The sequence below is a fragment of the Cydia fagiglandana genome, chromosome 17 (genome assembly GCF_963556715.1).
Source record: "Cydia fagiglandana chromosome 17, ilCydFagi1.1, whole genome shotgun sequence".
Classification (NCBI taxonomy): domain Eukaryota; kingdom Metazoa; phylum Arthropoda; class Insecta; order Lepidoptera; family Tortricidae; genus Cydia; species Cydia fagiglandana.
In genome coordinates, this window is record NC_085948.1 from 6,648,491 (window position 1) to 6,674,293 (window position 25,803).

General features: G+C 37.2%; 1 protein-coding gene across 2 annotated transcripts in view; it reads right to left on the bottom strand.

The window, feature by feature from the left end:
* Positions 1–25,803, bottom strand: part of LOC134672388 (MOXD1 homolog 1-like) — an 82,125-nt gene that overhangs the window by 16,825 nt on the left and 39,497 nt on the right. Inside the window, exons 1-2 of one of the 2 annotated variants that reach the window (XM_063530262.1) lie at positions 23,940–24,033; positions 20,781–21,251 (exon numbers count right to left, since the gene is read on the bottom strand). In XM_063530262.1, the coding sequence (XP_063386332.1) occupies positions 20,781–21,221 (441 nt within the window). In that variant the 5' untranslated portion in view covers positions 21,222–21,251; positions 23,940–24,033. Of the gene's footprint in view, positions 1–20,780; positions 21,252–23,939; positions 24,034–25,803 lie in introns of those variants that run through there. The other variant, XM_063530261.1, reaches the window with a different exon arrangement.

A 25,803-nucleotide genomic window follows, 5' to 3' on the forward strand; every position in this document is an offset into this window, starting at 1 on the left:
ACGTGCCACATGTCGGGCACCTGGCGTTTGTAATGATACCAAATGTCAGTTGGGGTGATGAATTTTATCTTGCCCTTTGTCGGTTGTAGTGTTGTTGGTTAAGAGTCGAGTCCTTTGAGTCCTGCTTCAAGACTCGACTCAGTTTTTCAGACTCTTAAAATTAAGTCTAAACTCGAATTCTTCTCAATTTGTTAGAGCTGAGTCTTTTGTAGAGACTTGAGTCCTTTTCAAAGAACTCATAAATCATACAATAACGCCTAATTTCTTTACTGTTATTTAGGAAAAACCTATAAAATTGTTTACGGAGCCTTCATTCGGAGGCTCGAGTCCTTTTTAGTTGTTCTTAAAAAAGATTCAACAAAGGACTAGACTCGGGACTTAAAAGACTCAGAAGTTTTTTAAGCGCCGAGTCTCGTTAAAACGAGCCGAGTTCTTCAAAGACTCAAAAGGACTCGAGTTTTTACCAACACTAGTCAGTTGTCGATTGTCGACCTTCTGTTCGATATCTATAGACCTCAGACTAAGAATAGAGCATTCAGTTGTTAATGCTAAGACCGAAATGCATGTTTTAAAAGGGCTGACAGACTGAGGTATCTACCTATTTATTATTGTCGTAGTCTTACTTTTCTACGTCTTTGTCTGTTTTTACCTCTTCAGGTTCATTCCACTGTGAACCGATTTAGATGAAATTTGGTATGAAGACATTGTAAATACCTACCTAGTTTTTTATCAATCATTACCAGTATCACACCATTTCGCGCAGACGAAGTTGCGGGCATAAGCTAGTCAACAATAAAGGTATATAGTAGACCTACCTAATAATTAAATTCTTATCACGAAAATATAATTATTTGTCATATCTATAAACTGTTTTGGAAGCTTTTATAGAAATAAATAAAATGGGAAGTGTTATAAGAATACCTCTCCCCGCTGCTCTTAAAATAGTCATGTTATGTTTAACTAATGGGTAAGCGGTGAGTGATATGAGTTTTTAATAGACATCGGCCGTGTAGCAAAATAGAATGGGGATCCTTTTATAAACGCCACAAGGGTTATTTAAAAGAATCATTCACTATCGAAAACTTAAGATTCTAAATAACTTATAGGTTCTATTATTATCCTGGGTATAGCTAAAAAAATAGCAGTATTTTAACAACTCGCCTGATCATCTTAAGTTCGGATAAAAGTCAACGCGCTGCAATATCGATATCGAATATTACAATGGCAGCGTGATAGAGATAAACGCAAAAGTAAAATAGGAGATCTCGTGTGAGCAAATACTCATTTAGAATAAGTAAATCAGCATTACTGCTGCAGTAATCGGCGCGACAATACTGCCAAGTGCCAATGTACAGTCAGCGCACAGTATGCGTCATAGTAGTGTAAGCCTAATTTCCACACAATCCCTTCTGCCTCTGTTCTTTCTTGAAATGGCAGTAAATAGAACTTTAAACAACCGTAATAAGAGCCACGTGGTAATGTAATCGGTTTGGAAACTTCCAATCCAATCAATTTGCATAGGAACAGATAGGAAAGGGCAAATAGTTCAGTGGTTTTCCGTAGCTTTGTGATAAGGACCCTTCACGGACTATTAAACTATTGAGTCCTTGTTGTCTTTTCTAGTTGATAATTTGACTTAACAACTGGAAAAATATTACTGAAGCTTGAACAAAACACGTTAGATAAAAGCTGTATAGTTACTAGTATTGTTAAATTAATCTTGTGTTAAGCAGATTCTACAGACGATGCTTATTAGGAAAAATGGAAATTTCACTGTCTCGGGCGTGACTCGCAACGCCAGGATACCAGTCCCCCGCTCTGCTAACTGAACTACCGAGTCTCGAATACTACCGGGCCTCTAGCGAGACAGTTTCAACTTTTCCAAAACTGTTCTAAGCATTATTCGTCTTTTTTGTGACGATAATTGTGCTAACAAAAACTTTAAGGTAATACAGAAGACTAAAGCATTTAAGTCGCCTGGCAACCATCAGTTTAATAAATCAAACACCAAACCAATAGACAATAGCAGACAATTACGTAGGTAGTTAAACTGGTGTAGAATCTTAAATTACGAAGGATATGATATAAAAAGATCGGCATTGTATCGTGGGAACGGACGTGAGGCGTAAATCTGCGAATCTCTGCTAAACCAGTTTGTTGTAGGTATTTCATACGGCACAACTATCAAGATTTATGGCAGCCTCTACTTTTGGGTTGGCGGGTGAACTTGTGTAAATACTAATATTTTGGAAGGTTTAAAGAGAGTAAAGGGGCCCACTGATTAACATTCTGCCGGACGGTATCGGCCTGTCAGTTAGAACAAAATTTTCACAGTTCCGAATAACTGACAGGCCGATACCGTCCGGCGGACTGTTAATCAGTGGGCCCCTTTAGGTACACTAGGCCCGGCATGATACATGAAACATCAGGGATATGAGTATTTCAAGGATATGTCATAAATATTATCTCTTTTGTACCTCAACATTTCTTTCTTTATCTGACATATAAGTATAGAAATGATCATAAGTCTAAACCTAAATTAGCCTGAGGCATTGTTCCCAGACACAGGCCGGAGAACACAGTGAGGCGGTTTTTGCGCAAAAAATGCCCCTGCTCGTAGGTCGCCAGACACCCAGGCTAGTTTGGTAGAAATTTGTTTTCTTTCTTAGTTGAAAATAGAGTATTAAATAAAAAATAAGGGTGGAATTACATCTATCAGCACCGAGCCGCATTTTATATATGACACATTGCCCGTTAGTATGAAGATGCGTACGCATCGGAAAGCTGAAAGCATGCGATTCCACCCTATTCCAACAGTGTCGTAAGTGTTTTATACTGCACAATAATTTTAAGATTTCCATGTTGAGCTTTTGCTGGATCTTGGAGGGTAATTTTTCCACAAATATTTTGTTAGCTTGTAAGGAGTAAGGACTACGAGTCACATAGGTTTGACGAGGGAAGTGTTAATAAGGCACGGCATAAGACGTCTGACTGAATATTTCAAAGAGATATATCTTCAATATCTTTTATACCTCAGCAGTCAAGATTTATCCCAAAATGTATGTCAATTGCTATTACCTAATCTTATCTTTGAAGATTTATTTCTCTCTGTAAAAGACAGATGTCTACAGGTGAATCCCTTGATACGTAGGATTAATTAAAAGTAAGTACTTACCTATCTACTTATAATATTTAGAGTATTATGATTTCCACTAGATATAATCTAAGTTGAAGGTAAGTTGCATGAAACAATACTGTAATTAGTTAAAGAAAAATACGACAGACATGAAGGTTTTAAAATAAATTCCATTAATTTAAGCTAATCTTTTGTTTTTCTACCAGTTATTTGTATAAATGCTGAAATTGTTTTCCCGATAACAACTCTATTTAAGCCAGATAAAGATTATTCTTGAAAAATATTCAGTTTCACTGTAATAATACCTAAGAAGTTTTTTACGATGAATCTTGGGTAAAATTTGATGTAACTAGCGTAAAACTAGTCTGGACCTTAGACAATCCACTCATTTTTACGACTTCAACCGCACCTTCATAAATCCTAGATTTTGCGGCTTCTTGAGAAAAACGATCAAAATGGGATCAAAACGTTACGCAATTCTATTGTGTAATAGCAAGTTCAAGCGGAAACATTAAAATTCTTTGTACGTTCACACAAAAGAATAAGTTTCGAGAATCAGCCTGGTGGTTTGCGCATGAGAATCGGGGGACAATAGGCAAGCATGTAAATCGACGTCAAACGCTGATGTTAGGTCTGCCGCAAGCAAGTGATGTGTTGTGTCTTGGATTCTAAGACTTCATTTACAATATCCTACACCGGTCGACATTTTAAAAATAAAAGCCACACGCGGTAAAAATCAATAGAAATAGTCAGGTTTCAGAATTAGAAAGAGCAAAATTTTGGGAAATTAAATGTGCCGCAAATTTAATGTAGTATGTACCTAGAAAAGACCCGCATGCGGCTCGAAGCCGCGGTCGGCGCGGTTAGACGACGTCTGGCCTGTCAAGATAGGTATATCAAAAACGATTTCTAGACAACCATTGTGTATATTATGTATCGGACTTCAAGGTAAATATGACAGTGTGAAAGTGCTCTAAGAAATATTTCTCCAAAGACCAACTTCGCTATGCTTCTGTGCAAGTTTTAGTACTTCTAATAAAAATAATAGCGTAATATTCGCTGAAGAATGCAGCATTAAAGGTCATAAAATAGTACAGCTTTTAATAGCTCATCTTTATGAGAAATCTTAGGAACAAGTTCATCGTCATCAATTATGTCGGTCTAAAACAAAAGGCAGGTACTTAGTTACTTACCACGTTGTTCGTTGGCGTTTAGGGTTAGAATTCTATAAAACTATGAATACAAGCTTATTATGATATTAGCGACCCGCCCCGGCCTCGCACGGGTTAACAAATTATACACCTAAACCTTCCTCAAGAATCACTCTATTGATAGGTGAAAACCGCATGAAAACCCGTCCAGTAGTTTAAGAGTTTATCGCGAACATACAAACAAACACAAACAGACAGACACGGCAGGGGACTTTGTTTTATAAAGTGTATTTACACTAGGTATAACGGTAAATATTAAGATTTGATGAATGCAATATTATGACCAGAGCTCGGATAGGGTGAGCTATTTGCCTTATATATGACATAAGACATGTCAAATTATAAGGCAAATAGCTCACCCTATCCGAGCTCTGATTATGACAAAAACAAATGTAGTAGTAGTACTGTAACTATGAGAACAAATATCTCAACATCTAAATCTATATTATCACATATATCACATATTACAAAGAAAGTATTCAAAGCGCTCAATAAAAAGATATCCCTATTCTTTTTTTATCTATGCTGTTATTACGCAATTGAATCTCTGCTATCCCTTAATCATCCTGTCAGTTGAATATCACCCATATGGCCTTATATTTTAAGCTTTTAATATTCTGTATATATGTGAAACAGCTACCTGGTAAAGAATGTAATTTCGGCAACCTTACATGTTTCGCGTTAGCAAAATGGTAGTCCTAATCAGGCATTTGTAATCTTCGCGGGAATGCGAGATGTTTTCATAATGTGGGTACAAATGGGAGTTGGTTTCAAGATTTATCGCTGTGGATTTGAGTCGACTATATCGATTTGGAGAATCGTTGAAGACGTGTGCAATTGAATACGCAAATATGAGAGCAAGGGTTAATCCATACTTAAATGCGAAAGTAACTCTTGTTGTTACCTGTGCACGCTTTAACCTCTGAACTGAGATGGATGAAAGACATAGGATAGTTTTCATCCCGGAAATCATCCCTTGAGGAGGTGAAATGGAGGGTGGAATTTATAAGGATAAAGACCAGCCAACAGGAGAACAAAGGAAAAATGTATGCTGAGTTTTTTTTGTAGTTTCACTAACAACTTTGCACAATTAAAGAGATTATAGTAGTTGAATAGAATTCTAGATTCTAGACTAATGATCTCAAAACGACGGCTCACAAATTTTCAATCCTCTTGTGACCGGGTCAAAAAGTTTGGAGACAATTTGCCATTCTAGGTCTAGGTGCAGAGATAATCATAGTGCTGGTTGAGATTGAGAGTAAAAATACCATAGTGTTGACCCGAAACATAAATCACAGTTTTACCAAAAAGCGTTTGTAGGTATTAATACCTACTACTTTTAATTAAATTTAAAATGTAAGTATATGTAACTATGTACGACGTTATCTCATTAGTTTCCATGCTGCAAATGCAAATTCCACTTACCTACAACGCAATACGTGTCAATATTCCATATCAACATACTTCCAACGACCATTAAACCCATTTACAACTCAGTTGGTAATGTAATGAAAATCAAATCAACCCTGTGGCTGGATGTAAACACTCGACGTTCATTAAATAAAACATAGTGTTTGGGCTGCGCTTGATTGGACCCATCCACTAATTATTGGCACTAATTATTTACAAAACCTCATATGTAACTCAGCCATTGCAAAGCCAACTTTATATTTTGCTACAAAGGGTACATATTACAATGGCAGCGACATAGAGATAAACGCAAAAGTACAAGAGGAGATCTCGTGTAAGCAAATACTCATTAAAGGTACCGTTCAGAATAAGTAAATCAGCATTACTGCTGGAGTAGGTAATCCTTGCGCGATAATACTGCCAATGCACTGCTACCCCAAATTCATAAAGTTTAAAAACCCAGATGGTAAGTACATACATAGAAATAGAACCAGATACACCACAATATACATACTTATATTATCAAATGAAAAATAATGGCGTTTTAACCGCTCTTCATATCGTAAACCTTGTGACATGAATTTACATTTTTGTGAGATTGTTAGATTAACTAAAGGAGTGAGTGCTGACGACACGAAAGACACGAGGAGAATGGAAGAGAAAAACATGTTGTGCCGACCCCACATGACGAGGGATAAGGGCAGGGGAAAGAAGAAGAAGAAGTTTTATTACTTAACTACTACTTTCTTAACAATTAACACTGTTCTTAAAACTGTCCATATGGTCGTCGACCCACGAATCGTCGTTAGGACAAGTCAAACATCACCTCACTATGTCAACTGATTTTATTCCCTAATTCACACCTGGGACGTTGATAAAACGATCGTTAAACCTTCGAAAAATACTCAAAATTCTCGCTTTGACTTAATAACGTACGGCTAAAGATTAAACCTTTGAAACTATGTTAAAATACTCAAAATTCTCGCTCTGGCTTAATTATGGGAGTAGATTTAAATATCGACAGTAAATCCAAGAATTCTCGATTTGAATAAAATAAAATCGATCTTTAGTTTATCATTGAATTCTGATCGGGAATAACTTAAAGCTCCACAAGGTTTTGTGGTCGCTTTTGAGATGCTTTAACATTCGTACGAAGAAAGATAAGATTAGTTAGCGAATGAAGTATTTTACGTCCAATTAATCGAACATTGAACTTGCCGCGAGAAATACTTTTAATTTTAAAAGTCGACTTTATTGTCTTTTTGATGTGTGATGCGATGACCCAGCTGGTATTTGTAGAGAGTTTGGCTTAATCGTACTACTCCTTTCCGTTTCCTATTTTGTTGATTTGCTAGGTATTTTTCATAAATCTGTGTTGAATTTCCATCTCATTCTATGCAGTAAATTGGTTTGACGTAAATAAATGTATTTTCTTTCTTCTTTCTTTCTTTCTAAATTGATATTGACACTCTTCGTTTAAAGAATTAAAAAACAAAAAACCCCGGTGCAGGTCAACATACGCCCGCGTTTCTTTTTAATTCCTCGCACGTTCGAATACAATAACATCAAAGTGCAGGTTATTCCCAGCGCTTCACCGCAAGCCAGAGTTCGCATGTGGTAACCAGTATCTTTATACTGCCCATAGGTTACCAGTTCGCCAGACCATATCAGCCTGTTCGTTAAACGCAAAATGTGACAGTTCCGAACAACTGACAGGCTGATATCGTCCGGCGAACTTGTATCTGTGGACCCCTTAAGAGTGAACTCCGAATATCTTCGCATAAGATATTTTACTTTGTACGTAAAGGTATAAAATAATTATAATTGACTTATTGCCCTTAGAAACGGAAAATATTTACCGTAAAATCGAAATGCGGACTCTGTGCTCTGAAGCTTCGAATCATTCGAAGGATGGCACCGAGGATAAGCGCTAAGATTTTGAAAGAGAGATTGACCATAAAATGCCATCACCAACATACCGCTTAGGGATTCTGCACGTGAGTTTTAATTGTGAAATTTAAAAGCGTTTTAATCTATTTAGAACGGCTATTCTTATTTTATTACATATTTTTATTATATTTAGTTATTTTCTAAAGGCTTTAAATACCAAACGTTAAAATCAGGCACATTATAACACAGTAAACTTTTAAAATAAATATCTAGGCCCTGTCTAACTAATATACAGTAGTCGGTAAGCACTTGTTTGTAAGGCTGCAGGTGTGCAGGTGTCCCCTATGCACCTTGCTCACGCACCTTGTTTAAAAATGCAATGTCCGAAGCGGGCTTTACAGTTTATAGTAAGTAATTAGATTTATTGAGGTATTTATACCTTGATCGGTTGATCAATAGCTTGAAAACAGAAACTTTTGAGGACCTGTTTAGTCTAGTGACTAAACACTAGTCGGTAAGTGACCCTACGCAGCTGATAGACTCTGCGTTCAAATTATGATTACAGAGCTTTCTGTGGGACTTACTAAATTTGTGCAAGAATTGTCCTACAATACATTTAAGACCAATAAAAAGTCATGACCATTACTCTTATAAGACTATAGTCTTATTTTATCGCATTTTCGCTGAATCATTTCTTCGCGTAGGCACATATACTATAACTGTTAACAGAAAAAGTCATAAGACACACTGAGCTCAGCAACATTAACAAGATTGTCTTGTCACGTTAAGATTGAGACAATTATACAATACATTATAAGAAAAAAATACACGAAAAAGAATTCGCAAGAAAAATCATTCAGCGGAAAAAAATATTATGCCAGTAAAAGCTGTAAAAATATTATTGAAAGAATTCTCTTAAAGGCGTTACAAAAGCGTGTATTTTTGTTACTTTTATTCCCGCCATTAAATCGTTTTCCCTCCCGTTAATGAAAGTTAAAATGAAAACCAATTTCGTGTTCGACGCAGTTTTTGTATTGGTCTCTTGTTTTATTAACATTTAGGAAAGGAGCGGACACGTTAATTTAAATTTCTTTGTTGCGAAAAAGCAGTTAAACAATCAATTCTTATAGCATTTTCTTGATTAATAACTACCTTTTAAAAGCCAGGTTTACTTTCGACAAAAGCATAATATTTATTAAAGTTACCGGTGTATTTCTTTGCATCAAATATTATTAAATCCTGTATACATCCCTTATCTTATAAAATATATTGATCACGGATATAAATAATTGAACAAGCGTTAAAACCGGAGTAACAAGACAAATTACAGATATCACGAATAACGTTTACCAATTAATCACGCGTTTCGTTGTAACATTTATTATCATTCACGGTTTTGTGCGTGTCATCCAAATTTTACCAATTCAAAGCGCGTTTGGATGTGTCGGTAACACACATGTATAGGTATGTAGAGGCCATTTAAAATGCTGCAGTGTTGAAGGAATTTTAAACAGACCGATTTGGACGTGAGAGGGTTAATCAAATTGGTGACCCTAGACCGTATGGAGAATTTGTATCAGTCTTAGAAATGGTGTCTTAAACTCTCTTGCTTGCATTCCTATAGGGCTTACAGGAGTAAGAGGCAGGTCGAGACATATTACATTAACCAATACACGTAGAACATATAACGATTTTCATAAAAATTTATTACAAAATCTTAGAGTTTATTCAGTAGCTAGTACTGTATATAGTAATATAGTAATATTACTATATACATTGTACAGCATAATAATACCTCGAGTTCCAATACATATTAATCTATTGTTTTCTTTTGAGCCAGAGTTGGGAGCTCGGCAGGCAGATAGTCAAATACGAATTATTACTATTTTGTGTAGGGTGTTAAATAACATTTTTTGCTGACGGTTAAAAAGATATAAAAACTCATTTAATAGAGACAGATCAATCACCTAAAGGTGTAGGTAAAACTTCATTTACTTCTTGAAACTCAATTTTAAAAAATCGCTACTTGAACTTTAGTTTGTTTATGTTGTAAGTACCTACTACTCCTTTGTTGAATTAATATTTGTTAGGAATAGCCATAATATAGCAAATAATGTAACTAAATGCGACCCCAAAATCCGAATTTATTAACCAAGTTGAATCCAGATAGATAGATAGATAGACAGATTTAGATAGGTACGTTGAATCCAAATATCCAGTATGAGTTCATCGTATGGAAATTCTAGTATTAGGAATGTTAATTTACATAGCAATGTAATCTAAAGTTACGTGGTTCGGTGCAAAGTTTTTATTTGAATACCTAATTTAATCATGTTTTATTATCTTATGCGTAATATAACTAAAATGGCTAATTCGTCGATCAATGTCATTGTCAGTCAACGTGTGGATATGGAGATGGAGCTGCAACGCAATTTCCAAATTAATTTATATTAATTTTATTCCGTCAGTTTTTTTGGATGTTTAATCCAATAAAACTGTCAGTTTCTAGGTATATGTAACTCAAAAAAATCTGTCAAAAGTTTTATTTTCAATAAATGCTTTTATCTCCGACAGCATTCGTACCGACTTTTCAAGTTTTATTTTTTATTAGAATTTTTCTGTCAGACTTCCGCCATTTTTGATTCCTATACTATTATATGTATAATTGTTATAAAACTTAAAAAAATTAATAAAATTCATTAAACTATAACTTACCTCACAAACTTAAAAGCTTGTTATCTTTTTTTTCACTAAGAACTTTCAGAAAACCTAACCATAAACTATATGTGGAATCGTAGGCTTATCGTGAATCGATCTACTCATCACCATCAATTTCGGTACTGTCAGTCAATGGTCCCTTGGGCGAATGGGGAGCAGTAGGCAGTTAAGATTCCACATCGAAATCAATTCCAAATCTTATACAGCGTTGATAGGTATTTAGACTAAAATTGAATGCGTATTAGTGGCTGATTACCGCCCGGGGTGCTCATAGACATTAATTCGATCCTCTACACCCAAAGCTTTAAAACAAAACCAAGATAGTGCTGTTCCTTTCATTTGATACTGTTTAATTGGGAGTTAGAGAGGAACAGAGCGATCGCGATTAGGTTTAGGACTTCGGGGTATCCCAAGGATCGATCATAGATTATAGGCCAAGAAATAAGAAGTTATAGAGGGAAATGCTAGGAACACAATTTTTGACTCCGTAACTTTGTTTGGACTAGTTAGGAGGTGAACATATCAAAAGTCCCCGGCCGTAGCCCCGGTGCTGGGGGGGAGAGGGGGAAAAGAAGGTTTCATTTTTCGGTTTTTCACTAATATCTTGGAAACTATGCGTCTTAGCGACATGACTACTGAGACAAACCAAAAGCTGATAAAATTTGTTACAAGTTTTATTCAGTCAAGTTTTGCGATATCTTGAATAGTTTTTGAGATATCCGCTCTTGAAAGTTTATTTAGGGCTTTCAATTTTATCTTGATATCTACATTAGTGACGCTGCTAGACCGTGTTTGGTATCATTTTCGTGTAAATCGGGGATGCTGAATTCATTTTTGGTATCACATTGACGCCATTCCTAAGAAAAAACATATAAACTTTAAACAAATAACTTTTTTTTTAAATTCCTCTTCACGCTTAAACCGCTCAACCGATTTAATTGTAATTTGGTATACAGATATTTCGAGTCCCAAGACAGGACATAAGATACTTTTTATCTCAATAATCATCCTTTAAAGTTGTGAAATGGAGTATGGGGGGAATTCAACTTCATCGACGAAACTGAATTCCTGAGGTTCATACTGCTTAAGGTAAGGTTTGAAGTCATGTTAGGTATCATTTTTATCTAAATCACAGATGTATACCATCCTAACTTTCACCTAAACCGGTTCAGCGGTTACTGACTCCCCATACAAACTTCCACCCCACTTTTCACATCCTCAAAAGATGCTTTTGGTTATAAAAACTATCCTATGTCCTGTGTCGAGACTGAAACTATTTCTGTACCAAATTTCAACGAAACTGGTTCAGCGGTTTAAGCGTGAAGAGGGATTTTAAAAAATATATATTTTTTTATTTTTGTTTTTACTTCGGAATAGTGTCAATGTGATACCATAAATGAATTCAGCACCCCCGATTTATACGAAAATGATGCCAAACATGGCCTAACAGCATCACTGATGTAGATATCAAGATAACATTAAAATCCCTAAATAAACTTTCAAGAACGTCTATCTCAAAAACTATTCAAGATATCGAAAAACTTGACTAGATAAAACTTGTAACTAATTTTATGAGCTTTCGGTTTGTCTTACTAGTCATGTCGCTAAGATGCAAAGTTTCCAAGATATCAATGAAAAACCGAAAAATTCGACCTTCTTACCCCCCTCTACCCCGCAGCACCGGGGCTACAGCCGGGGACTTTTGATATGTTCACCTCCTAACTAGTCTAAACAAAGTTACGGAGTCAAAAATTGTGTTCCTAGCATTTCCCTCTACAACCTTTTTTGAGCATTCATTTCCTGACCTATTAGCTTCACTTCCTGCTTCTAAACCAATTTGGAATTCCGAAATGCCTATTACCACGTTACATTTAATATGTTTCGGACATGTGGTTGTAGTATTTTGAGTTTTGTTACGAGAGCCGGAAGGTTGAAAATGGTTTACGAAGCGTAGCGGTGTGGTTAATGTTATGGCTTTGGCGGTATTGTTTTGTTTTTACACAAAAAAGATTGCCCGCTGATTCAAGAAAGCTTGGATGAAATTACAGCCGTTGAGCTGTTACCTATATTGATATATTGTTACAATTTTTATATAAATTACTCACAAGGTTTTAGTTATGTGGAGGTTCTAGTAGTAGGGCATGAATACCAGAATTCCGAAATCCCGAAACACATTGAGTCAACTTTTTCGAATTTCCTTAACAGATTTTTCAGAAGTAATTAATAAACTCTCCTTCTTCGTGGTCGTGACCTCATGTCTAAGGGACGTGACTCCTATGGGTTATTCTTCCTACCACTGCTCTCCAGGCCTCTCGATCTTCGTCCATCTGCATTCGAGTGAAGTCTGGGTAGTATTTTGGACCACATCTGACCATCTACTGGGTGCACGCCCTCTACTCCTTCGTCCGTCGACACTCCCGGTAATAATGCGCCTTTCTAGCGTGTCCGTGCCGCATTAATAAACTATTACATCCCAATAAAACTCAGACTTGTCGCCCAATAAAAAGGTGTAATTATTTTAATAAATCGCAAAGCCTTTAAAAGCCCACCCCACTCTGGCCGTAAGCCTGCCATCTGTGAATTACACATGTATGACAGTATTTGGGTCGATCCAATTTATCGGACGGACCTAATGGATCTAACACATCACTGTATTAATTACTTTAAAAAAAGGGTCCGATTTAACAGTCACTTTTTTCATTATTTTTATTATCATCACAAAGTCTGTCAGTCATTATAGAATGTTTCCTATTTACATGACATGTCTTACGTTATGTAGGTACCTATTATGAAAATACATCTAGAATCGAAAAAAATAAACAATATTTTTATTAAATTGTAACTATAGTTCGTTTTTTTAGCATTAGAAAGAACTTGCAAGAAGGTAAGTGATCTTGACACTTATGAAAGCAGAAGAATATAAATGATCGTATTAGATTCATAATTGTTACATATTTGCCGTAACTTATTTTTAAAATGTGCTTTTCAATTAAAAAACACATAAAGATTGTTTACATTATTTCTAATGCTAAAAACAAACTATAACTCGAGCAAGCTTTTTATTCACAAAAACGAACACATTCGCAAGAAACGATTTTTTTTTTATTATGAATGGGCTTACTCATGGCCACAGACTAGCCGAGGCGATTTGCACATTTCATTGTACTAAACTAAAGTGTAAGTGGTGTATAGGTTTATAGGTGTAGGTACCTACGTAAATTTCAATGCAAATTTATTCTTCCTAAATCAGTCCAGTATAGACAACCACTAACGTGCTCTGTTTACAGCTTTAGACGCCTCGAAGAATTTATATTAGTTATATTACCCATAGACTAGTGCCATTATTTATAAGTATAGCACCAGTCTGACTCATTCTACGTGACTGTACTGCGGGGTGAAGGGCTTTATGCTGAGTAGGTACCATAGACTAACCTCCTATGGTTTCCGCGTTTTGAAGCTTTTACTACTTGTGGTGCTAATCGATGGTGGTGCTATTTAAGACTCTTGGTGCCAGATGTGCCTAAGAACAAGACATTAGTGTCCTATATATTATACTACTCTTGGCTAACAAGTCACTTATGCCTTAAATTGTTTCATACTTATCCCATATTCACTTAAAACATTTTTTTCTTATATGGTTGTCGTTTGTAATAATAGCGGAAATCTCTTTGTAACTCATTTTATTGACTCCCGCTTGTTTTACAAGAGACAAGCAGATGTATACTGATTTTAACATGTTGTGAATTAGATCTGGATTCCGATCCGTAACGGAATGATCAGTGTCTTAAATGATATTTCTTCAACCAAAAATGTCACTTTTGACATTGACTGATCAAATCCATATCCATCTTGATCTAAATCATCATAACCTGTTATTAAAATCAGAATAAGCAATCAGAATATAGATTAAATGTTGAAGGGCTCTTTGTTTTAAATGTAGATGCAAGTGCAATGAGCAGTTGCTGCTCTCATTATAAATTGGTACGGGAGTATCGTCTTGTTCTATCTAGTGGGTGACTGATCTGTGGTAGGTACAATCGCGCGGGAAATTGGTTTCCCAATCGTTGGGGAGTTCCTTATCCCAAAACTGCGTCGAATTGACGTTTTCGCGGAATACGTAATGCATATGGAAGCGACTTGATTTATTCGAGTACACTGATTTGTTTATTGGTATTGAGGAGAAAGGAGTTTAGTTGTTGGATATTTTGGTTTTTATTTTCTTCGTGTGATGCGAAATAGTTGAAGTGACTATAACAGAGGAAAACCAAACTGACGATCGGAGTCGTAAAACTTATGTATGACCCCGGTCGTCAGTTTTGTTTGCGTCTAATATCTATCCTCGTGCCGCCCACCATACAAAATTATAGTCAAGGAAGTTAGAATCTTGTTGTATTTTCAATTGGGTTGAATTTCATTTGTTCGAAAGTTATACGAGATAAATGAAATGCTACCTACTTTGTTTTTAATTAAGGTTGACATTACATCGAATCTGAGTGTACATCCTAATGTACATTGGGCAGCACGAGGCTATACAACTTTGTACGCCAAAGCTGTATTCAGGGTTGTTTTTGTTACCACGTAACATTTAATATGAATATCCTATTATAAAGGAATAATAGGATATTCACATCACAGCCACAGGATATTGCAGAAATTATACTGTTTTCGATTCAGAGATCGCAAGAAACTCGGCTTAAGCTCAATGGAATCACACAATCGAGATGGAGCTTGATTTATGAACCGAGAATCCGCCCCTGAAATATTACGACAGCGGAATAATGATTTTAAAGCAGTGTTCCTGCCTGCAAAGTGATATCTTCATTCTCTAAAATACATTAGCAGGATTCACAAGAGCCTAAATTATACTTTCACCCAAAGCGCGGTATACAGGACCCCTATTCGACAAGCGACGTTTGACGTATTGTGTTGATCTCCCGTTGATGTGGGAAAAATCATAAGTTCTCGAATACGTACAATGTCAAAATTTGACATTAACAATCCACAGTTAGGGTGACAAGCAAACCAAACCGAACCACCCTTAGTTTAGAGTTGAGTTTTGGTTGTACCAAATGATATTGACACCGTTGATGGAATCAACACTTAGTATGCAATAAAATCAACTGTTGATTTGACGTGGATGCGAAATCTGACAGTTGTACATGTCGAATTTGGCCCCTGGCAGATACATTTTACTTGAATAATATATTGTTGCGACGCTTCTAAAATGGGAGCCGAATATATAAAGGGAATAAATAATTTCAACGCCCGTTCTACCCGAATGTACATAATACCGCGCTAAAACCAAATTAACATTAGACTCTAAGGGCTTGAAAATAAAGTTTAAAATAAAACAATTAGCTTTTTAAGCAATAAGTAACGGACACTTTAAGCAGGGATTTAACACGGGAGTGGTTAACCATTCGTTACGTTAAAACGTCAGGGGTGACATTTGTATGGCGTGAATGGCGTCCGAATGAGACCTTATTTATATCCTTAGAACGTATGTAAAACAGAGATTGCTTGGGTCGCCACAATTTGAAATTGAGAGCTAGGGTAACCTGCCTAAATTTAGTCCGCCTAATGGTCTAAAATAGGTGTGAGACTGGTCAACGTTAGGACAGGTTACCCTGCAAGGCTATTCAATTGTACTTAGCTCACCTAAACAGATTTATCGACTGCACTATATAAAAACTCCACTCAGATAATAATAGATTCTATCTCTCTCGCATTGCAGGAAACGGAAAGAGATATATTACTTTAATTGCTTGGACAATAAAGTGTTTCTCAGCTGGAAAAAATGAGTATTATGGCCATCACTGGAATTAAACCCACCAAGTCCGTTTCAATTATATACTTCCATGAATGTCGAGAGCAAACCATCATGAACGAACCACAAGTCCCTATAAGAATAAATTTATTCCCAGTAACAGTAGTAAGGTAGAATGCAGTAGAATCTTTACAAATTGATCTCAATTCAATTTCACCTGAATTGCATCTCGCTCGTAGCAACGCAACGTATATACACTGTGGCTAAAAAATAACTGAATTCCTGTTGCCAGGGAGGTTTTGGGATTATACTGAGAAACTTTTACTATAGGATTAACCCCGAAATCGCGAAAAAAAATGTACTCTCTCCCATAGAAAATGACCAGTAAAAATGTATGAAACAGACAATTTTTTTTTGCGATTTCGGGATTGGTCCCATAGTAAAAGTTGCTCAGTATAATCCCAAAACCTCCCTGGCAACGGGAATGCAGTATTTATTTTTTTGCCATCCTGTATATATACCTGCATCTGTGCAAGTGAGATAGGCTGCGAGTGGTAGTAAAATATGTCAATTGTCGAAATTAAAATAACGTTACTTTTTAAAATTTTCAGAAAATCATACTGCTTAATTTTATAATTTTTAAAGCTGTGATGAAGAAATAAGGTTAACAGATTCTAGCTGTTTTATTTTCAATGGTTACTGTGTTTTATTCTTTCAAGGTTTGGAGCGGTGCGTTACACTCCAGGGCATAACAACAAAACCTACATTCGTTACTTTTGACAACGACTGTACGAGTGTACGTGAATACAATGGTGCTTCACATGAGGTGAGAACAAGTTGTATCCTTCCTCTTATCAGGGCTGTTGTTATCATCGCTTTATACTTACTTACTTGGTTGGCGCGATGGCCCAAAATGAGTCTTGGCCTCCAACAAAAGAGCACGCCACTTTGATCGGTCCAGAGCGGTATCCCGCCAGCTTTCGCCGACGCGCCGAGCTCACGGAGATCTGCCTCCACTCTATCTGCCCAACGGTATTTAGGACGTCCAACAGGACGGCGTCCAGTTATTCGACCCAAGTAGGCCCTTTTGGCTGCCCGATCTTCACCCATCCGATTCCGATCATCGCTTTGTAAGTCGGCTTTTTATGACCAGTAAGGTGGTGGTGCTCGACACGGTCCCAGTACATGTCATCTTGAAACTTAAGTCATTGTCAATAGAGGTGACAGCAGGTCATCTATTGGGCATTAGCATGTCGAGCACAAGTATCATCACCTTAAGTTCCTCGATATCTCCTTTTCCTTGTGCTTCGCTGAAGATTGTGAACAAGTATGGATCCTCTCTCTACGTCTTAGAACCATGGGCTGCCGCGACTGGCTTCTTGACTATTTCGGATCGTCTAGGTGCCCTAATATTTCTTTATTGAGGAATAAAGGCCTACGTCGCTGAGCGAGGATGTCGGCTTCTTATCATGAACATACCTCATCCCTTTAGCCTAATATGTTCTATTTCTACAAATCATTATTTGAGCACAGCATAATCTTTATAAGACAACAGCAACAGCAGCTCATTTATAAAAAAATTTGACGACCTTTGTTGTGATTTCAGGTTATTTTATGGTTCGCAACGCGTACAAGTAGATCAAATTATATTGGTGGAGTCAAAAGGTAAGCCATGGGAATAAGGCCCCGTATCCGCCCGATTAAAACTTCGGAACAGCATTGTATTTCTAATGGGATCGTATCATTGTCTTTTGTATTCATATCGAAGTTGGAAACGCTTTGTAGGGTGATTTAAGTACGTAGACTGAGATTGGTAAATCGCAACGGCAAAGTTATGGGAATTATATTGCAATCATTGTTGGTTATATTTGGGTCTAATGTCAAATGGCTGTGTCGCGTAATTGCAAGGTAACTAACATACTCGCTTCGCTCGTTGTCGTATATGAGCGTGTAATAAAAGCTAACAACAATCATCCCCGGCAACAAGCTTCCTATTCTCGTATCTATCGTTAGAAACCAGCTGCATATGTTAAGAAATATATGTACCTAAAGACATATTTAATGTTAACCACAATAAAAATAGGGATCTTTTTGTGGAGCAGGTGTAATGGAACCAGGAAAATGCGCATATTATATGTATGTTCATACATGTACGTACAAATACGTCTGAGGGCAGACGAGACTAGCATCTGGCATAAATTTAGCTTAGCATAGTGCATTCCGTATGCAAATATTCGTGCAACTTGCTGCGTCTCTAATCTCCAAAGTTTTAATCTCAGGGGAGCTCCTGGGACTGTTTAAACTTAGGTGCTGGTGGGAAATGGAATTAGTTCAGTTCATTGTGAACCTTAGAGTGAAAATTTATATGTAAGTAAGCACTGTTTCCTTGCTTATGCAATTACATTTTAAATCCAGCATTTACGTGAATTTGCTACAAACCAGAAGCTCAAACTACTTGTTCAAATGAAGTCTAATGCAAGCACGCGCGACTAATCTCTTGTACTTCTTACAACCAACGTAGCGGCAGCTGACGTCCACGAGAGTACATTATACATCTTCCTTCAACACTTTACGAGCCCGCGATCTGATGATCGACGAAATTTTGACGTGTGTCATTTCGCAATTTACACTTCATTCTACTAATTTACGTAAGTACCTACCTAACTATTTAGATCTAAGCTTAGTGAACTGTCTTTACCTTAGTAATTTTTCTGAACTTGCACATAAGTAACATCTGTTCGACAGCAAATATAATTGAAACAAAAACAACCTGCTGCGCACGCTACGCACGAACGCGAACCACGTGATGTCATTAAATCTGTACGAATACACTGAAAAGCAATAAAAAGAAGTAACTTTGTATTTCATTTCCCATGCAAAGTGTACCATATTCATACTTCTTCAGGAGCGTTGTAGCCATATGTTTGTAGTTTAGTATATCTGACGATTTTGATGTCTTAAAATGGCTGGTAAATTAGCTATACTTCGCTTCGCACTACGCACATCTGTCATTAAACCATTTAGCAAATTAATAGGTACATTACATACTAAGTAGCCCAAAACATCACTTTTACCGCTATGAAAACTAGCGTAGCACGACATAGTGCGCAAGTATAAATTATGTCAAATTTGTAAAACAAGAGGCAAGACGCGCCGTCAAGCGTTCCGGTTCGATTCCCAGCCGTTGACATGCCTAACGAAACCGCAGACCATTGTCTTTTTGTACCTTTAGAAAAAAAAATGCGCTCCATAAACACCCTTATACCTCCAAACATACAGATGATATTCCGGAGTGAGGATGGCAAAATCATTTTAGCAACTGTACCTTAGTAGGCCCGGTTGCTCGTTTCTCTCAAAGGATAGAGACATTTTGATGTCGAACAGCTTTTATGGAGATATCAGATTACGTTAAGTTATCAGATTCGCCAGAGTCCGATGATTTGTCTTCGTTATTCAACGTCACGTAAGGTAGAGATAGTAAGCATGTATTTCTATAATGCGTTTGTTTTTTTGATATACGAGACCATTTTACTCGTAAGGGGCATTGGGATTATTTTGAAAGCGAGGTAATTTTAAAAATAGCAAATACATATCCATAAAACTAGAAGCACTTCACACTGTAGCAACTCTTATTATACTCCGTAGATTCGTATCACTATTACAACGCTTACCTAGGTATCTTGCATACTGTTACTAAAATAAAAAACTGCTTCTAATCTAGTAGATATTTCATATTCAAGATTACCCTGCTTTAGAAGTCACCCCAATGGACATTATATTTAATCTTAGCACAGAATAAATAATAGTACTAGGTATATACAGAAGACTCACTCTCCAACAAAACGCGTCTGTCACGATCAGCATAGATATGGCCGCTAGGTAGCGACAGCGCCACGTGCGGCTTATGACAAACCCCAAAATTGGGGTCGAACGGATGTACTTTTAACTACCTGTAGCAAAGCGACGAAATCGCGGAGTGAGCCACGCCTGATCTTAGTGCAAATTTACTCACTATGAGTAGAGTAGTAAGACAAATAATCTCGGAGCAGAACAAGTTAACGAGCGACACATATGTATTAATTAAACGTACATCACGCTGTTTAATCACCCCAAAACAAACTTTACGACATAATCCTTGAATCGACCACCAGCTCCGTGGGAATGGGACGACAGGTGCATTTTACCTACCAAAACGTGTGCTTGATTATTTGAGTTGAGTACATATATATTGGAGTATTAATGACTGTTTACATTTAGGCGATATGAATATGCCCTTTTTAGAGATAAATTGTAAGTTTTTGAATCATAACGCCCATCCAAATCTTGCGCGGATTTTTAAGTGCCTATCGCTTGAAAGTGTCTAAATAACGCAGCGTCATATCGTTTTGCGTTATATTGCGAGCTAATAGAATTCACTAAACGAAGTTATCAATGATTGATGTCATTTGTTTGTTTGATTTTATCATTGTCAGATAATTTCGGTAAAACCAACGTCTATAAATAATAATTTGGAAAGATTTTGACAGACAACCTTTAGTCACTTAGGTATTCGATCAGTTCACGCCATCTTTGATGAATTGTGTTGTGACTTGTCGCTTAATAAACCACCTACAGTACGTGGGATAAAGGTGATACATTGCAAACTTACCAAAACATGCGCATGATTGTTCCTATCGTCAACCCAGGCGACGAGTAAATCGGCCCCTCGCATGTTTCTCGCAGAGTTGAATCCGATCCCGACATAGCCACGGGTGCGCGCCTCAACCCTAAAGGTGATACTCGAATCTGAGTTCACCCATCGGAGCACTACATCCCCGTTTTCATCTAGGCGCTCCGAATGTGCCCATATTAAACTAGATTCGTTGTAGCTTCTCGAATCGAACACATCTCGCCTATGCCTCGGCTTATATTCGTTTACAATTCTACTAGTTTTAGCACTTTTCGCTTGGACGTCTAATAGTCGCAGCGCTTGGGAGTTTTGCGTCGGATTTGGAGGCAATTCATTTGGTTGAATGTGGCTTTTATGTGTCGGTAACTTAGCGTCACATGTCAAAATCGCAGCTAACGTGATCACTGTTTGCAGACGCATTTTTCTTTTATACTCGCTCGCTCATCAGTCCTGAAACAAAAATAAAAGCAAATAAATTACGGGTTAATGAATTTGAAGGTGAGGCTTGTGAGAAAAAAACCTGTATCCCGTAAAAAAGTGAACTGATACGCTTAAATTAAAACATGGCCCCCAAAACCTGATGATACGCAACTAATGTAAGATAATAAAAATTATAACACGCGGATGTAATCATTAAACGGGTATTATTTCCTGAGTAAGGCCCCTACTAGGGTATTAACTCGTGATTACATTGGATAACGAGGCTGGCAGCAGGAGGTAATGGCCTGTTTTAAAGATATGGCGTCCATATGGTCAAATTTGTGGATTAACTTAACTGTGAATATATTGACATGAATTTGACTGTTATTATACCTATTGTAGAGAAAAATCAAAAATGTAAATAAGTTGAGGAAAACAATGTAGGAGTCATAATTAAGTTTTGAAAAATGCTTGCTTTTGCAAGTACATACCTGTCTTCGAGAATAAGTAACAGACCAATCGGAAACCTAATTGCAACGTAATGTAGACCACATTACGTTGCAATGCAACCAACGCCTACTTAATTAAATTTAGGTCCCTTTACTCTTGCGTGTCTAATTACGCTTTCTAAAAAAGTACATTTTAAAGGGAGGCGTGCATTTCCAAAGAATATAGTTATGTATTCGTGTCTTTTTTGTAATAAACACATAGTAGTGGTGACTAAACGCCCATTAGCATACTAGTCACAATTCGGCGCCTTTCGTCCGAGTCATTGGTCCCATAAAACTGAGATACGCACACAACTCTCAATTAGGTGTTTTATGTTTTATTCCTTGTTCACAGTTGGATGTTTGCATTTCAAATGTATTTATAGATGTGAATGGATTTAATATATTGTAAAGAAGGTTATATGTATTTGTTTCATTGGCCAAAACGATTTTTCACTAATACAGAACGAAGCTAGAATAGTTCCGCCACACTAACTATAAAAATACTTTTTTTCTTTAAATCAATTACGCAAACAACACATAATATCCAGCCTGCTTTTGTCCCAATCCATATACAGATATAATATAAACATGTACATATTAATTAAAAAATATTGCTCCCAGTAATTGGAACCTAAACTCATAAGCTGCGAATATTTACAATGTGATCTCAAATTAATAACTCAAACAAATTGCTAAAACACGTGTTAAAAGTAAACATATCGACCCGTAAACCCCTTAAATATTTACCTGCGTTCAATCGCTATTTGCTAACCAATAAGACCAATCCGAACGGCAAATAGTCCTCCATAAAAACATCTTGCTTCAAAGAGAGTTTTATGCAAAAACAGAACAGTTATAAAATCAACGTAAGCCTTTTGCCTAACAAAAACGTAGCCCTTTATGCCCCTTTCTACTTTCAGGATGATAATAAAAAGGCAGTGAAAATATACGGAATAAATCTAAGTGGAATTCGGAGATGGCACTGTAAAATGTTTTTATTGTGGAATTGAAGGGGTGTAAAACAAAGAGCGAATTTTTTTTCTTAAAATTTGACGAACTCAAAACGGACGACAGACGGGTCAAAGTTTGGGGGATAAGACAAAAAACTTTGATAAATTTGAATCAGACTACGGATTTTTGAACCTACTCTTTTTTTTGGATCGATCAAAATGTAGGCCAAATCGCAACTCAGGTGCAAGCTGACAGCCCATTTATCAAAATCGGCTTAAAAGTTTCGACGCTACGGTGAACACATGAGACATACAAACCACATACTTATAGACACATAGACTGCTAAAATCATCGTCCCTTTTGGTTTGACCGTAATTGGTTAAAAACGCGCTTATCGCTTTGATTTTGACAAAACCGGTTAGTTTTAAGTTATTTATATAGCTTCCGCTTACAATAAGTATTCAAGTTTTTGCTTGAACTTTAAATCAAAGCAGAGGTTTGCAGAAAATACGCAGAAAAGCGCGCTCTGTTAAGAACTCCCAAGGTTCCGCAATATTGTATATTATCGATTACCTAATTTATAATTTAATAGATCTTCAACCTCGCGTTATCCCGGCATTTCGCCACGGCTCATGAGAGCCTGGGGTCCCGCTTGTCAACTAATCCCATGATTTGACGTAGGCATTAGTTTTTACGAAAGCGACTGCCATCTGACCTTCCAACCCAGAGGGTAAACTAGGCCTTATTGGGACTAGTCCGGTTTCCTCACGATGTTTTCCTTCACCGAAAAGCGACTGGTAAATATCAAATGATATTTCGTACATAAGTTCCGAAAAACTCATTGGTACGAGCCGGGGTTTGAACCCGCGACCTCCAGATTGCAAGTCGCACGCTCTCACCGCTAGGCCACCAGCGCTTAATAGATAAAGGTACGTATATTATAACATTCTAAGAATGAAATATGAGTCGTCATTATCATCATTCACTTGCCCTTTTCCCATCACTTGGGGTCTTTTTCCTCCATACCGACCTCTCGGTCGTTCGTCATCTCATCATTCACCTGCTATCTTTTCATATCATCTCTCATTCAGTCAATACACCTTTTCCTTGGTTTTTCTTTCCTTTTACAATGAAATGTGAGCATGATAGCCATATCTACATTTGACATATGATATGATATAATATTACTTCAAACCAAAGATAAAGGGAAAGTACCTACGAAGTGCTCTACATATTTTGATCATCAACACCATCAGTCACTGCTCCACTTACCCACATTAAATGCACATTTGCGCCATTTGTGGTTGAGTTTCCCCCGTACCGCAACTCGTGATTTAAGTGATTATTTCTGGTTCGCATTGCTCGTACATGGAATTCAGAGATTTAGACCTCAGATTGAAACATACAGCTTTTGACATTTCAAAGACATTTACAGTTACCATCAGATACATCGGAGCGGCTAAGGTGTTCACAAATAAGTACCTATCTAAAAAAAACCTCAAAGTCAAATAAGTATCTAAACTTTATAGTACATGTTCAGATATTTCTGAGTACCTTGGTAGCTACGATATAGCTGACGGCGATGGTAGGTACTGAACCATTAAGCTGCATCGAACAGCCAATGTCAAACATGAATCTACCTTACCCCAGTTTTAAGGCAAAATATACCAAACGCTCGCTAGTTTATACCAGGCTCCTGTCATAAAGATTAAAATTAGAACTAGTCCTTACTGACAACCAAGTGATTTCAAGGCTTTTTTTTCTGAGACTATAAGAACTGAAATGGAACGGGGCTGGTCATGTCTGCCGAATGCCGGACGATTTGTGGGCCAAGTTAACCACAGAGTGGGACCCACACGAGTGTAACCTCGTCGGCGATGGCGGGATAACGGACTCTTTCTTGAGAGACTGCCCAGGTATAGCAGTAACCAGAGACGAGTGGAAGAAGAGGGCTTTGCCCAGCAGTCGGACAGAGTCGGCTCTGAATAATAATAATAAGAACTTTTCAACAATTCATTACGGGTCCCTAAACGAACACGCTCTCATTTCGAGCAAAAAATCCCACGCTCCATCTGTTACCGAGGCACCTTGGATGGCGCGGTTTGCAATTGTATCTCGTATCTCGGGGATAAATCATATTAATGTCCCATGTGTGATGTACGACTTCTTGAATAATAAAAGCGGTCAAATTCCAAAAACGAGAACTGCAGCTTTTGATGAAAAAATAAGAGCTTTACATACTGTATAAGAGACGCAACTGCGTATTTGTTTATTATATTGTATTGTATAAAGAAAGAAAGAAAATACATGTATTTATATAACATCGTAATTTGACTACAATATTATAAAACAAACGCAAACTAGATGCTAAACAGGATCCCCACTCAGCGTAATGCCACAGATTATATTGTTAGCTACAAAGTCTGCAAACTGCTGACAACGCAACGCGACCACCCAACGGGACCCCTTCCTCAGGCAGCGAGGACTGAAACTCAGCCTATTTGGCCGTAGACGCTCGTTCGATTAACATCATACATCCTTAAATACTAGCTCAGAGATTTTTATTTTTATTTACATTTAAAATTTGAAAATGTGTACTTTAAAATCTTAATTTTTATTAAATTGTATTTAATTTTGGTTTCATATTTCATTTTCACAAAATAACCGAATAAATTTATTCAAAGTTCTTCCCTAAGAACTAAAATCAGAAGCAGGGATTGAACGCCATTATGAAACCGCTTTTTGCCATTTCTGATTAGATTTTGCGTTGTAAATTCATGTGAATTGAAAAACGATATTCGTGAGAGCGCGCGTCTTCGCCAGCTTCTTTCCCTAATATAGGTGGATTGGAAGCAACTTTGGCGGTGATCCTGAACCACCCTGGCGCTGGCGCTGGAGGAGCGTGCTAGCACCCCAGCCTGTGTGACGTGGTTCCTGGCGTGGACCAGGACGGGCAGACTGTGCCTCGAGGACCAGCCAACAGTATCCTGAGCTGTGCCGCTGCGAGTGACTTCAGCGGACATGATCGAGCGTCTTATTGGAGATGGAGACCTACTCCCGGTGAGATCAAATCATTAATATCTTTGTGTTGATCTCTGTATTTGTGATGTAGATGCGAAGTTTTATTTTGTATTCGCAAA